The 16834-nt window shown below is 36.1% G+C and overlaps 2 protein-coding genes across 2 annotated transcripts; one reads left to right on the plus strand and one right to left on the minus strand.

Moving 5' to 3' along the window:
• Positions 1-1507: 1507 nt before the first annotated feature.
• On the plus strand, positions 1508-6037 carry LOC107864572. Its single transcript, XM_016710987.2, has 6 exons — positions 1508-2230; positions 4120-4292; positions 4410-4500; positions 4581-4826; positions 5228-5400; positions 5717-6037. The coding sequence occupies exons 1-6, from the start codon at positions 1805-1807 to the stop codon at positions 5841-5843; spliced, it is 1236 nt and encodes a 411-aa protein (XP_016566473.2). The 5' UTR covers positions 1508-1804; the 3' UTR covers positions 5844-6037.
• A 556-nt stretch (positions 6038-6593) lies between these two features.
• Positions 6594-15862, minus strand: LOC107864571 (nuclear transport factor 2). The gene is made up of 9 exons (XM_016710986.2): positions 15433-15862; positions 11942-12076; positions 10444-10750; positions 9679-9944; positions 9386-9575; positions 9143-9264; positions 8991-9056; positions 8193-8271; positions 6594-7039 (listed from the first exon to the last, which is right to left on the minus strand). The coding sequence occupies exons 1-9, from the start codon at positions 15469-15471 to the stop codon at positions 6831-6833; spliced, it is 1413 nt and encodes a 470-aa protein (XP_016566472.1). The 5' UTR covers positions 15472-15862; the 3' UTR covers positions 6594-6830.
• Positions 15863-16834: the final 972 nt, after the last annotated feature.

Consider the following 16834-nt stretch of genomic DNA (forward strand, 5'->3'; position numbering starts at 1 on the left):
AGAAACCTTGGCGCTTGAGTGGTGGAATTCTCTCTTGTGTCATCGTAAGAGTTAGGTGATCGTGTGTGGAGGTGTTAGGGGTCTTAGAGTTTTATGTAATCTTTGGTTACTAGGATTTACACCACCTTTGTCTAACTATCTATCCTTTTGTTTGTTTTCATCTTGTAGTAGTTTGTATCTTGTGTTGTAAGCCGTGTGGTGTTGTCTTGTTATAACATTGTCGTTGTTCTTCGTTGTTCATTATATTGTGTTGTAACTTAGATTGGTTGGCTGATTTTGGTGTCACCAACACCTTGTTAACTTGTGAAACTCGTATTCTTGTTCTTGGCCGAAACTAGCTCTCAAAGGGTCCTCAGTTAGTACCTTGTTGAGTAGACTGTTTTGGTGTCATTTCGTGAGTTCCTAGTCTCTCTCGTATCAACTAGCCATGTTATTTATTATTTTTCTTAATTGTTGTGCCATTCCAATTTGGGACAAGTAAAATGGGATGGAGGGAGTATATTAGTAGGGAAAAAAATAATAATAGTAAAAAAAAAAAGTAATAATAATAATAATAGTAGTAATAGTAATCGTAATAATATAAAAATGAATAATAATAATAGTAGTAATAGTAATCGTAATAATATAAAAATGAATAATAATAATAATAATAATAACAATAATAATAATAACAGTAATAACAATAAGAGTAATAATAATAATAATAGTAATAATAGTAATAACAATAACAGTAGTAATAATAGTAAGAATAGTAATAACAATAACAATAGTAATAAAAATAACAATACTAACAATAATAATAATAACAACAATAATAATAACAATAATAATAATAATTATAATAATAACAATAATAATAATAATAATAAGAATTATAATAATAATAATAATAACAATAATAATAATATTATTATTATTAATAATAATAATATTAATAATAATAATAATAGCAAATAGACATTAAAAAACAAAATAGTAATACCAATGGTTACATTTCTATATAGTAGTAGTAATTTCCACAACAATTATTTTCAACCAAAGCTTTGGGAATCACAAAGTCCAAAAAAAGATATAACTAACTTTGATATTACTCCTACTTTTTATTATCACTCAAATTGTCAAAATTTCCTTCCTTCACGTTACTCCCTCCATCACATTTTATACCTCGCTTTTTGATTAGATACTAAATTTTTAAGTTAAATAATAATTTTATAAAATTTATAAAATTATTTTTTTAAAATTACTTTAATGTATTTTTTAATTATTTTTTTTTATTAAATGAAATTTAATAAAATAATACTATTAAATGATTAATAAATAAAAAATATGAACGTTTTTTAGAGAAGCAAAAAAGAAAAATATGCTACATAAAGTGAAATGAAGAAAATAATTATCTAAATTCAGTTCAGAATCTCATAATTCACAGAAAAGATCACTCAAAAAATCTCAATCAATTGGGAATTTAAAAAGGGGTTAACTTGAAATACTTTATTCTTTTTCCTAATCTTGAAAAATAATATATTTTCAAAATAGCGTATCTACTTTCACCAACTTGAAAAAAGATAAAAGCGTATGCTTTATCCTTCCCAAACCCACGTTACAATTGTTGATAGTCGAAAAAAGTCTACATACCAAAGTGACATTTTATCTTCCCATAAGCAAGGAAATTCTAATCTTGAAAAAAGTGTACAGTATATAACTGGAGTGTTTGTATCAGTTTTTGCTTTAATATATAATCGATTATATATAAGATAAGCCAAAGGTGATACCTTTTATCTTTCAATAATCAAGAAAGTTGAAAAAAATGTTGCCCAAAGAACCATCATTTTGTATATATAATAAGGTGGATGGGGTTGATGAATTAAAGGAAAATCAAGATTTGTTGAGGTCTGTTACAATAGGGGATCTTATACCAGATATAGGAAGAAGTAGTAGTAGTGATTTTAGTTTTGGGAAAAAGGTTATGGGGTTGATTGAGGAAGATGATGATAATGAAGAAGTTGAAAAAGAAAATGAGAAAAAAAGGGTTTTTTGCGATGTTAATGAGCTGGGGTTTGAAGAGAGTGAAGTAGTAGTAATTAGTGGATTTGGGGTTGATGGAAATGGTGTGAATGGTGTTGAGGCTTTAGATTTTGATGGAAATGGAGATGTTGAGGAATATTATAAGAGGATTGTTAAAGATGATCCCTTTAATCCTTTGTTTTTGAGGAATTATGCTCAACTCTTACAGGTGAGTGTTTCTTTATCTGTTCTTTTCAGAAAGTACTGTTTTTTGTTTTCTTTAGTGTACCTGTTTGATTTTGTGTAATTTCCTTTAGATTTTGTATGACATAATATATAAACGTGCCCTTTAACTTGGCATGACGTCTATGCCCTCCAACTTTGGGTGTGCTTAAGTACACACTTAAATTATCATAAAGTTGAACAAGTAGGTACACGTGTTTCGTGATTTGACTTGTAAGATGTGCATCTCATGCGATTTGCCATGTATTAGGACATGTGTGTCTGTTTGTTCAACCTATATGATTGTATCAGATATAGGAAGTACTGATTTCAGTTTTGGGAAAAAGGGAATGGGGAGGAAGATGACAATGAAGAAGGTGAAAAAGAAAATGAGAAAAAAAGCGTTTTTTGTGAGGTTAACGAGCTGGGATTTGAAGAGAGTGAAGTAGTAGTTAGTGGATTTGGGGTTGATGGAACTGGTGTAAAGAGTGGTGGAGTTGAGTTTTGAGGCGTTAGATTTTGATGGAAATGGAGATATTGAGGAATATTATAAGAGGGTTGTTAAAGAAGATCCCTTTAACCCTTTGTTTTTGAGGAATTATGCTCAACTTTTACAGGTTAGTGTTTTTGATCCTGTTCTTTTCAGAAAGTATTTGTTGTTTTCCTTATTTAGATTTAGCCTACATGTTTGATTTTGTGTAAGTTCCTTTAAATTTGTGTGGTATATGTATATACGTGTCCTTTAACTTCACCTCAGTTGGCATCTATGCCCTCCAACTTTATCTCTGAGTAAATAGTCAGGTAAACTATCATAAAGTTGATCAAGTAGACACACAGGTCCGACATGGCAAATCTCATGCGATTTGCCATGTATGTAGGATGCGTGTGTCTAATTGTTCAACTATATGTTTGTTTCAGATATAGGAAGTAGTGATTTCAGTTTTGGGAAAAAGGGTATGGGGTTGAGTTGATTGAGGAAAATGAAAATGAAGGTGGTGAAAAAGAAAATGAGAAAAAAATGGTTTTGTATGAGGTTAATGACGCGGAGTTTGAACAAGTAGACACACGCGTCTTACATGACAAATTTCACGCGATTTGATATGTAGGACATGTGTATCTACTTGTTCAACTTGATATGTTAAGTGCCTGCATGTACACACTATACGCCCAAAGTTGGATGGCATATATGCCAGCTGAGGCCAGTTAATGGGCACGTATATGTATTAGTTGAAGTTTCTTCAAGGGTTCTATAACTGCAAAGTTGGTATTCTAATTGGTTTACTGTCGTCACCTCTCTGGAATTGCTCTCATCATTGACTTGTAGCTCTTGGCGGGTTGCCTTGGACCAATAATAAAGTTGTCTTTGCATGACATATCGGTCACGAGTTTGAGCTTGAGAATCAGCCATTTATGATTGTGTTAGGCTAGACTGTCTATATTACACCCCAAGGGGTGGGCTGCTTCACCATGCCCTACATGAATGCGGGATACTCTGTGCATCAGGCTGCGTTTTTATTGTTTTTAACCGACCCTTGATAAAGTAGGCCAGTTGGACAAGTATGTCAGGATAGTAATAGTAGTTTGAATTACTAGTTATCAAATAAGAATCCAATTTGTAACCTTTTATGATCAGTTGTCTTTTCGAAACTTAAATACTTTACTGATCAACAGTTTCATAACCAAAAGCGAGTTCTGCTTTCATAATGGTTTAGCAATGTATGACCTTGAGAACTTTACTAGTGTTTTGAAATGTTAAAAGATACAAAATATTGCCTGAATGAAATAATCTTCCAATTGATACTTCAAAAATATGGTCATTATAGATTTTGTTATGATTTGGCTGGTTATATGGTGACACATTTTTCTTGATACAACACACTGCAATTTTGTCTATAGTCAAAGGGAGATCTTTCTGGAGCTGAACACCATTATTTTCAAGCTACACTAGCAGATCCAAAAGATGGAGACACCTTGTCAAAGTACGCTATATTAGTATGGGAGCTGCACCAAGATAAAGATAAAGCATCGGATTACTTTGAACGTGCAGTTCATGCTGCTCCTGAAAACAGGTTTTACTTGTACTTTTTCATCGAATGAGAGAATGAGTAACTGGTCAATTTAGTATTGGTTTACAAACATGGGCATGTGAAGCAAGTATCTTGTTTGACATCTATTACTGTTTCCAGCAATGTTCTTGCCGCATATGCTAGTTTTCTTTGGGATACCAATGACGACGATAGTGAGGATGATACGAACATGCAAAGTGATAAGAATAAGGTTTTCACCATCCTTTCTGCTTTGCCATGAGTATATGAGTGTGAACTCTTTTTGACTTAAATTTCTTATGGATGTGCCAGATTGAGGAATCTACTGTATCGCGGGACCTGGATTATGAAGAAAATAACACACCTGTTAGCTCTCCGTTACATCTTGCAGCAGGACTTGGAATTGGGGATAATATAGTTGGTGGCGGCTCTCCTGTTGGTTATACTGCAGATATATCTGATATGGACGTAAATGCTGAGGAGTACTACATGAGAATGATCAACGAAAATCCTCATAATCCCGTGCTATTAAGAAACTACGCTAAGTTTCTTAGTCAGGTGAATGTTTCTTATTTTCTGCTTCGAATATTCTTTATTATACATCATATTCTTGCAACAATGTCTGTTTGATATCGATATATCATCTTGATTAACAAATGAGTAAGTGTCCGAAGTTGCAACCATCGACACAGTCATTCTCCTTAAGAGTGTCTGAGATGTCACAAGGTTCCCTCCATAATATGCTTTTCAAGATTTCAACTTTTTTCTTTAAATTGTACGAAAGAGCTGCTGGAGAAATATGACTGCTTGCTTGAATATGAAATTTTCTTTATGTTAATGTCATTCCTGCCAGAACTTTATTAAAAACTATCTCCCTTCATTGGTGCTATGTTGAAGTAAATGATATCGACTGGTCTTACTACTTTTTATATTTCTCATGTTTGCTGTTGGATTGGCAGTCCAAGGGAGACCTACAAGGCGCTGAAGAATATTATTCGCGTGCAATACTAGCGGATCCTACTGACGGAGAAACTATATCACACTATGCTATTTTGACTTGGCAACTTCATAGCGACAAATATAAAGCCTCATCCTACTTTAAGAGGGCAGTTCAAGCTTCTCCAGAAGACAGGTAATGTTGAATTGAGACCCCTCTCTTTTTATTCGCAACACTTGCAAAAAAAATTAAAAACATCAACTTCATTGCCTAAAGGCAATATCCTACTCAGTCTGTTACTGATGTGAAGGAAATGTGCGAAAATATTTGATTACATTGAAAAAGTTCATAGCAAAAGATGCTAATATAAGTTGGTATGATAGTGGACCATCTTTGCTATGATGTTTAATAGTCACTTAGCATTTGATTTAGTTCCTTGGGAAAAAGAGTGTGTTGGTTGCTACTTGCACATAAAGATCATTGTCTAAATTGCATGCTTTTGGCTTTCCAGCGACGTGCTTGCTGCATATGCTAGATTTCTCTGGCAAACAGAGGAAGATGAACATGAAGAAGATGAAATGTTAGATGATCACAATGGAGCACCACTTCTGCAAGGACTTGTGGTTGCAAATGTCTAAATCCCGACGATCCAATTTCTCTTTTGGTAAATCTTAACAATAATGTTATTTTCTCAAGCTTTTCGTGTAATCTAAAGATTAGAGCTTCCTCTTGTTGTGGAGGATCAAATATCCAAGATTGTGACAATTTTTAAATGGCTCTGTGGTTTAGTGAGAAATAAAAATGTGCACACTAATCGTAAATTGACCATGGACGATGAATGTTCGTGAGAGTCATCTAAGATTACCAAATGAAAATTCACATTGTCAATGTCTCAATTTATCTCTACGATATAGGTGGCAAGATAATGTTTGAACCATCGGATACCTGCTATCTCCCGCTAGCACCACATAATTCTATCCATCAAGGACACACAATGCTTCTAAGGCTCAATGCATGTTGACAAATGAAAATCTTTAAATACAAGTAGCAGCGATTCAAGAAGCCAAAACCACTAAAATCCGACTTCCTAGTGCTACGACAGTAACGCAAGAATTCCTTTGCAAAGAGACGAGTACTATATATAGTCCATCACTGGAGGAAAAGGGGAGAGGGAACTGTTAACACCACACAAAATAATCTGACTCTTCAGGATCTGGAGCGGGTCGAGACAACGCCGACCTTAACCCTACCCTAAGAGGTAGAGGGGATTTTTAACCTTGTTCAGGATTTATACTTGTGTTAAAGGTCGGAGAGGTTCGTTCATGCTGGTGACACAGCATGGAGAGCAAGCATGCAGATCAATCAGTTAAAAGGAAAAGATTGTGCAATAACATCAACTAGCAAAACTTCATTAAGAACCCTTTTCCGTAAGTCTGTTCATGTACGGAAAAAACACTAGCTATTTCTGCCAAAAAATATATGTATTTGGGGATGCTTCTTTTGCATAAATCTAAATTTTGATGCTTCTCAAAGTATACTAAGCTTTTTGGAGAACTATGAAGACAAAAAAGGGGTTCGCAACAGGGCTTATACGGAAGGCATCGTCCTTCAAGATTTCAACTCGCTTATTCCCACGAGTAATGCTCATTTCTCGAGCTCTGCTGATTGCTAGAGTAAGCTCTTTCTGGCCGAGAAGATTGTCTATAGTAACCATTTCCCCTCGATCTGCCATAGTCACGGTCAGGTCCATCTTGACCACCTCTCCCAAAACCACGGCCACCATAGCGCCCCCTTCCGTCCATGGAGTAGCTAACCCTGCCTCTACCCCTTCCTCCTGTGTCCACATTTTAAAGAGAACCAAAAGAATCTCAACAATCAAGGAAGCAGAGTGAAATAATTTTTCAGGACTTCAAATTAAGCTACGAAAGTTAGAAAATGTATGAAGCAGGAAGCTTCCAGACAATGATAATGCTGAGCATAATGATTCCTAAACAGTCCTATTTTGGACTCAGGAATCTAACATTAAGCCCTACTTACTTGTAGCAGTAAAACAGGCCACACTAACTATTTAATAGAAATCAACGAGGTCCTAAGTTCCAATGACACCAGATTAATGATTTGTTTTGAGACGAATACCATGGTGAAAGGGGTAGGGTGGTGGGGCGGGGGGGCATTATCACTTGCAGCCTGACAAGAATGTGCAAGTGAAGTAGTGAAATTATAATCCCCAATGAGCATATCATTCTTCTCTTCTCCATGTTTTTCGACATTCATGATAACCCCCTTTCATCTTGAAAATGGGTACTGCACGAAGACCGGAGAAAGTAGTGATGTCCATTGTTCATTTTATACTGAATTTTCTCATGAAGACACCACTATCTCCAGAGTTAAAACTTTCCTCCAAGAAAGGAAGAGTAAGTTACGAGGACGGTTTGGTTTCTCCACTTCCCTTTTACGTCCTTTATCTTCCCTTCTTATAGGGAATAAAGTCAATGCCATGACACCGCCAACACAAAACTAGAAAGGGTGCCCCAGCTTACCCTCCAATCAGACTGAAATAGGAGTACTTAATGTGATTAGGTAAACATTTAAGGACTATAGTTAAGAGTTGAAACTATCCACCAGGAAAGGAAGAGTAAGCTATGAGGACGGTTTGGTGAATCTACTAATCTTTTACGTCCCTCATCTTCCAACAAGTAGGGACCATAGCCAACAACATGACACCACCAAAAGAAAAGTAGAAAAGGGATCAAGTCAAGCTTACAATCGAATATGGCTCAAAGAAGAATATTTAATCTGATAGGGTAAGCATTTGTGGACTATAGAAGAGTGCCAAGACTACCTTCTTAAACAGATAAAGGTGTGCCTAGTGATTGCCTATTAGAAAAATATTGTGCTTAGGAGATCTTAGAAAGACGAACAAGAAAGAATTTAGCTTAAAGTAATATGCTAAATTGACCTACAATTGAGAAGAACAAGCCACTTACTTCCTCGAATTAAGTTGTTTCTGTTTGGTCTCCTCCCTTCAATGTACAACTGGTGTCCACCAATCTGAACAGTAGCAGCCTGCAACAAAGTTTACTTAGATGTCAGTGCCTATTCTGCATGTAAATGCAGTAATCAGTCTTGGTAGAAAGTATTAGTTACCTTTAAATGAAGGCGAGGAAAAAAAAAAATAGAAAGAGCAAAGAACCCCAGTAAGTGTCACCGGGGCGTAGAAAAAATAGAAAAAGAAAGAGAACATCATTAACAACTCCCACACTACTTTACATGAAATACTCCAATTTTGTGTCAATTTATTTGACATCATTCATAAAAATCATACCATTCTCAACTATACATATTACAAAAAGATATGATACCACTCCACCCCCTGACTTACTTAGAAGTGTAGATTTTCACACTTTGGAAGATGAAGCGTTTAACTAAGAATACTTTTAGTGAGTATAATAGTTCCGAAGTATAATTAGTTCCAAATATTTTATCATAAGCTGGTCCAAATGTGAGGAAATAGTTCTCTTTTATTTCAATTAGAAGTGGAATTACCAAAGTCGTGCTTATCTCGATTCTGTTCCATTGGTAATATTTGAATTTCGTATCCTAATTTTCGTGATATTCAAATTGTATCATTTAAATCAAGATGGAAGGACAACAGATAGAGCTGGCAAGGAACATATCAAGAAATACTAGCCAGAAATGAAGAACTTATGGTTAGAGGGTATTTCATCTTTAACACAAAAAGGATAACTAAAAATAGCTCAAAATTTTGAAATGTTGGTTCAAACCTCAATTGCATTCTGAACACCAGTTACATCTTCAAATTCTACAAATGCATAGCATACATCAATGTCCTGCATCACATTAAATTCAAGATGAACTTAAATTGACCTAATGTAGATGCAAGCGTATAGGACAAAATAATGATGATAAAACAAACCTTTCGCGTTCTAATGGCAACAGCATCATGCCTTAGTTTACCGAACTTTTTGAATTCCTCCTCAATTTCGTAAGCAGCCATGGTAGTAGGCACATTTTTGACATATACAGACTTAACTTCAACTGGAAATGTTCAAAAAGGAAAATCATTAGTGTATCACTCAAATGAGGTCCCCCTCAAGAAAGAATACACATTCCTGAGAAGACGGAATGAGTACATTGTACCAAACTACGAGAAACTAACCTTCATCTTCCACAGCAGAAGCCTCTTCTGTTGCCTCTGTTATATGCCTCTCAATAGTATTAGTCGATGGAACTGATGGCAGAGCAGGAGGCTCTGGCACATGTTGCCATTCTGAAGGAGGCGGTGCAGGTTTGTTGAAAGAAGACTGAGCTGGTCCTCCTTGTGCAGAAGGCGCTTTAGCAACTTGCAACTTCCAATTTAGAATCAAGCAAATAAAATTAGTTCAACGCAAAAGCATACTCAAGCCAATATGAGAATGTAACCATCAAAAGAAGGTAAAGGTAGTGGCATACAATAGAAGCATAAGTGTGCTTTTGGGGCTCTGCAACAGGTTCCTCAATAGGACTGGCTAAATGGTCTTGTACTGCATTAATTGTGCTCTGATATGAGCCATTTGACTGAGCTGCAAAATTATCTTCAAGGATCTTCTCAGCTTCGGGAACGTGCTGAAGACGTTCCTCTGGAAAACTATAGTTATTGACTGGCCCGTTATCTTCAATTTTAGGAGCATCAGCAAACTCCCTTGCGTGGATTTCTCCACCAAGCATGTAGTTGGGCACTGCAGAAACCGTCATTAGTCCTTTAAATATGCACATTTTCTTGTCTCATAGTATTACAGCATTAGCATGCAGAATCGCAGAGAAACTAAATCCCAAGTCTTCTTTCAGATGCACTGACATCTAAGTACATAACTATTCGCTAATTTATAGCATATCACTAAAGCTTCTTCTCACTAGAGAAAAAGTATAATAACTGGGAAAATAGTGAGCTTCAGCATTTGAAGCTTGCATGAAGTACTCTCCAATAACGAAAACTTAGCATAGGGGTGAAGCATTCACCATGCTCCCCTCGCAGCATAGTAAAGTTCCGATATTCACACTCAAACACCCTCTCTCCTCCACGAAGAAAAGGTAAAACAAGAAAAGGTCTTCACACTACACCACTGGATTTTCTTTTTTAAAAAAAATAAAATAAAATTAACTGAAACAAAAAGAAGTTAAGAGGATCCTCCCAGCAGACCTATCCAAAGATGAAAACCTTGAAGACTGAACCCATACCTTGCTCTTGAAGTGCATTGGAAGCATTCAGCTTGGACTCAAGGTTAGTCTGTGCTAGATAGGTCAATGGTTGCTGAAGAATTTGCTCCTCTTCAACATAGTGAAAGATATCATTGAGGACAAAGAAGCCTTTTTCCTGGGGTGCCAGGAAAAATGTTTGTACGAACTTCCTACTCCTGCTGATACCTTTCACGTTGACAGAACCTGAAACCATCACAAGGACACCACCATTCCATGATTCCAAGGAATGAAGTGTTTTGATCTCTATCCCGCTGTAATGGAGCGACATGACAAGGGCATGAATTTGCTGCATAACACAGAAAGATCAATGAAAAAGGGCTAGCAAAATAATTCATATAAGGGCCAAAGAAACAATTACAGATCATGAACAGTGCTTATTAGCTAGTTGAACATGACTGAAATTTTAGTATATTGGAATAGAATTATAGAAGGGGTTCGGAGATAAAGTCTTCCTCTTTTGTCTCTTTGAAATCTTTTACTTCAATTAGTATATATTAAAGCATGCAAATGTCAACTCAAAGGCGGTTATCATTTTTTTGGACAAAGTAACCCAATAGCAGTTATGATACTAGAAGGAACTCGAGACACCAGGAAAATAGGAAGCTACTTTGATAGAAGTGCAAGCCTTAGGGAACTTGACACTTCTTTCAGATTTCAACTTCGAGCAGACAGAGGAAATCCATTGATTTGTTTTCAGAAAGACAACTTTTAACGGAAGAATCTAGAACATGGAAGTGAATGCTGCACTCAAATGATATTTTTTGCATATTAGTGTCTCGTTTTGGATTTTTTGACAAGGCATGTTTTGATTTGGATTGGGGGTTATTTCACTGAAAAGCTCAAAACTAATCTAGAACATACGGACATCATGTAGAATATAGATTACTGTAGAACCATGCTCCGGTTGAGGAAATGCATCTACCAAGACCAACTAATCATTGGTTAGCCCAATTATAATCCATATAGTACGAACAAAACAATAACTAGTCATACATTAGTAATGAGCTTTTGATTAACACATGACAACTGAAACAGCTACACAAAATCAAAAGGGCGCTGGTCAAAATATTAAAGTCAGCCATGTACAACACATCAATAGCAACAATATGAAGAATATTAGCTATCTAAGTAATTTATGAGCAATTGATGTCCAATACTTTATTTTGAGAAGGGCAATGTTAATTTGATGTCCAATTCTATGGATAGATAAATTGGAGAGTGGCTTAGTTTTAATGTTTTAGCGTCTGCTGTTAATCTTTTTGCTGCCCAAAAAGACTGTAAAAGCAAAAGAAATAGAAACGGCAACTTGGTTTCACCAGTGTGAACTGAATAAACTTGGATCTGTGAACTCTAGGACAAAGCAACCAAACTCCAACCCAAACTACCAAAAGCTAAGCTTAAGTGAGAAATAATTTCAAATAAGGTTGGTTTTGCGCATTAACAAGTATGTAGAAGCAAGGCACTCTAGATAAAATACCAGCATTCCTGAAGCAGTCTCCCTGGTGCTGGAATCAATTCGAAGCACGGTACTAGCATCACTGTAGAACTGATGAACAAAATCCGGTTGGGTCTGTAACATCTGATAATACTGGCCCACGAAGTATGTTCCCACCTGAAACAAAACCCAAAACCGCAAAAAAGATGAAATTCAAATCCCCGACATTAAAAAAATCAATCAATCAACACATAAATCCTAAACTAGTAGGGATCGGCAATATGAGTCGTCTAGACCTCTACATATTCCGCTCTATTTAGGCTCATTTAATTCTAACACTGACAAGTAATTTGTCTTCTAAATAAAAATTAGGGTCCTATACAGAATATAGGCTCTCTAAAGCTCACACTTATCCTTATTAACCTAATGTAAGTGAAGCGATAACAACTAACCGTTTATCAGTTAATCCTAATTGTTTTTTGGATCATTTATCTTTAATTACTTGGCATTGTCTATATATAGAGTTTCTTTCTATTGTATATGCTTAATTAAGTTCGCATTGATTACTAGATACCATAGCTCTTTTCTCAGAAAACTTGTATCATTTATGACGTTAGATCACTACACCATCACAATTGTATACATATGCATTTATAATGAAAAAATAAATACAGCAAAAATAAATTTACCTCTGGCAGTTTCTCTCTCACTTAAAAGTGAATAAATATATGCATATCCATAAAGACTTCAGCTTTATACTAGAGAACTATTTTTGAAACAGAAAGGTTCAGCTTTACATTAAAATTTTTTTACTGTGTCAAGTCACTTAAAGTCAATTCATCGTGAAACGGTAACTAGCAAATCAGGTTAAGTGACCTTCAAAGTGTGTTTGGTGGTATGCTGGGAATTTTTTCCCGATTGTGAATGTTCATTTGGTCAAAAAAATTGTAAAATATTTTTTTAAGACAAGTAACAGTTGTATTCAACAAAAACTTAGCCACCCCAGAGAAAGGTGCTAAGTTGGAAACTTTACAAGCATCAAACGGGTGCTTAAACCCCCGACCAGAACCCTATACGACAATTCATCCTAATTTTCTGGATAGAGCTTCCAGTGCTGCAAAATGTCTACCATTCCTTTCTTTCCACACTGTCCACCAAATGCAAGCAGGAATGATCTTCCACCAGTCCTCCCCACCTCTGTTCCCATTTCGCAATTGTTCAACAGTGCCAAAGTAGAACTAGGTATTACCCAAGTTATTCCCAAAATGCAAAAGAACATGTGCCGCGGTTTTATAGTTGTCCTGCAGTGTAGGAATAAGTGTTCATTGTTTTCACCCTCTTGTTCACACAAAAAGACAGCTTGAACAAATCTGAAGACCTCTTCTTTGTAGCTTATCTTGAGTTAAGCAAGCTTTCCTAATCACCAACCAGACACTTGTTTCCAAGACCAATTCTCCTTAACAGTGCCTCTTTGATTCAATTACCAATACACTGACTTTACTGAGAAGGCTCCTTTACTGTAACAAGATCCTTATAAATGAGGAAAATAGCTTGCCCAATTGAAGCAAGGGAAAATCTAGGGGGCGCAAGGGTGTTCCCTCAATCACCCTTGGCAGAATCCTATACATAAGGTAATATTTTTATTGTTTATGCATATATATATATATATATATATATATATATATATATATATATATATATATAAAGAGAGAGAGAGAGAGAGAGAGAGAGAGAGAGAGAGAGAGATAGTGAGTTTGAATCCCCTAAACACAAGAGTAGAGGTTGACTTAGTAGTTTAGGAGGTTCAAAATTCACCTTGCGGTTCCAAGTTCAACTCCCAAGCACTACATTTTTAATTTTTGAACCCCTCAGTTAAAGTCTTGGATATGCCACTGAATGGAATAGGTAAAAGCAAATTCCACAAGTAACATTCCACATTAATTGTATACTCCCCACACCCTCCAACACACCTTATCTTCATTCACCCCAGTCCCACCTCCATAGAGTTTGCCTAGATTATAGAATAATTCACTTCTACTTGAGTACCGAACACAAGAAAATAAAAGTAAGAAACCCACTTATTTTCCTAGAAAACATTTTCGTTCATACCAAACAAACCCTTAATAACAGATAAAACTACACTGATGGTGTAAATTAAATTACACTGTCAGCACCCTTAATAACAGATAAAACTACAGTGATGGTGTAAATTAAATTATACTGTCAACACCCTTATTAACAGATAAAACTAAACTGATAGTGTAAATTAAATTACACTGTCAGCACCCTTAACAACGGATAAAACTGCACTAATAGTGTAAATTAAATTGAGCCATCAGTGAATGCAAGTCAAATCCATCCATATATAACACAAATACCCAAAATCCCAACCAGCTAAAACTAAAGCCACTCGCAAAAAAGCATTTCCTCGCCCTACTCAAACTCAACTGCTTCACAAATCAATAAACAGACAAGAAAGAAACAGGCAAAACCAACAAATACCTTCACATTTCTACTCAAACTGCTCTAGCCTCTACAAATGACTCATACACACAAAGAATAGTCAATCAAGACTATTTTGTTTTCTCTTTGTTTTAATCGTGGTATCCAAGCCAGCTTGGACACACTTCTACTAATTCACACTTCTAATCACCTGCCCTACAAAATGACTTATTTAGACAAAAGAATAATCAATAAACACTACTTCTTTTATTTTTTTCATTTTAATCCTAGTGTCCGATCCAACTTGCACCCACCTCAACTAATTCCACAGGATACCCACCACCTCCCACCATTACCAGGTCATTCTATCCACCAACACAACAACTCCACTAAATTCCACAGGATACCTATCACCCCCCACTGCTACCACGTCATTCTATCCACCAACACAACAACTCCACTAAATTTCACCCAACAACTCTGCTAAATTCCACACGATACCTCCCACCTCCTACCACTACCACATCACTCTATCCACCAAGACATCAACTTCACTAAATTCCACTGGGATACCTACCACCTTCACCTCCTACCGTTACACCTGGTCATTCTATCCACCAACACCACAACTCCACTAAATTCCACCAGATACCTACCACCTCCCGCAGTTACCAGGTCACTCCATCCACCAAGACAACAACTCCACTAAATTCCACCGGATACCTACCACCTCCCGCTGCTACCAGTTCAGTCTATCCACTAACACAAAATCTCCACTAAATTCCACGGGATACCTACCACCTCCCACCATTACCAGGTCACTCTATCCACCAATACAGCAACTTCACTAAATTCCACGGGATACCTACCACCTTCCCACCTCCCACCGCTACACCAGGTCACTCTATCATACCACCGCTACCACGTCACTCTATCCTTCCACAGTATACATACCACCTCCTACCACAACCAAGTCACTCTATCCACACGGAGTTAAACCTAAAACCTCACGGCGCTCAACTCACTTCATTTACACTATTTTTCACTACTAATAAACTTTCACATAAAAAAAAAGAGAGTTGAATATCTACCTGAGCAGCAGTGACTGGCAAATGAAAAGGCGTCGCCATTTCACAACCCACGGTTACACCAACAGCAGAACCAACACAACAAACTGGTCAATCCAAAAACCCCCAAATCAAAAACCCTAGATCTGAAAAACCCAAAACCCAAATCCAAAAAAAAAACCCTAGATTTCAACAGTCACATTCACATTGCCGCCGCAAGCAAAACAGCAGCAACAGAGCATATACCCATTAACACCCCAAAATAACAGTGAATTTTGTTGCCGATTTTGTAGAGAGAGAAAGTGGAGTGACCGATTGAAGACCACTGCTCTGAGAGAGAGAAACAAAGAGATGTGAATTTATATACAGCTTTTTTTTTTCTTTTTTAAAAAAATAAATAAAATTGCTTGTGTTGTTTAGCCTAATTTTATTGGTTGAGTGTATGTCCTTATATTTTCCACCGTTGATTAATTTTACACCTTATGATAGGGGATTTTATTTTATTTTGCTTAGGATTATCTATATCTAAATAAAAATAAATAAATAGTGTAATGTGATGCTTAGTAGTCTCCAACTTTCAACTCCTAGCTATATGATTTTAGTTGGTAGGAAGGGCAATGGAGCGATGATTTTAGTTGATAGGGATGGCAATGGAGCAAGACGGAGGTGAAATGGGGCGAGGCGCGAGTATGATGTAGTGGGATGGAGCAAAAAATAAAGTGGCACGAGATGAGTGAAGGTAAATATAAGGACAAGGCATTGTGAGGTTAGAGGGAGAAGTGGTCGTGTATCTCTTGTATAATCACGTTGAACATATGTATTTATTATTAACAAGAAAGATTAGAATATGAAAGGAATGACTTAAATACGGCAAGGCAGAGTAAGTAATTACTTACATGAAATAGCGTGGGTTGAACTAGAATTCAGTTTTTGAAAGTATAACACGGAATGAGGTGAAGCAGAACGGAGAATGAGGATACAAGGGAGGAAGTGATCGTAGTTCTCTTGAATCATATAACGATCATATATATTTATTAACGAGACAAGATTGGAACGTAGTAAGGCGTGACTTTAATTTAGCAGGCTGGTTAAGAGATACTTAAATGAAATGGTATGAGATAAACTAAAATTTAATTTTGAAAGTAAATATAGGATAAGACGATGCATATGGGGGTGTTCGGGGAAGGGGGAGGGGGAAGAGACAAGGCATGAAGTGATCCTGATTCTAATTATATAGAATTTGTTAAAAGAATTATTTGAATGGGCCTAGGCACAACTAGATATGACGGATTAGAGTAATAAATTACTTTAATGAGTTGACACATGTTGAACTAGAATTTATCTTTTTGAAGGGATGGTTGATTTTGAAACTAAAATAAATTATTTTCATGATCGATTTATAAATAACTGATCCTCCTTTTTGGTG

The sequence above is a fragment of the Capsicum annuum genome, chromosome 3, assembly GCF_002878395.1.
Source record: "Capsicum annuum cultivar UCD-10X-F1 chromosome 3, UCD10Xv1.1, whole genome shotgun sequence".
NCBI lineage: Eukaryota > Viridiplantae > Streptophyta > Magnoliopsida > Solanales > Solanaceae > Capsicum > Capsicum annuum.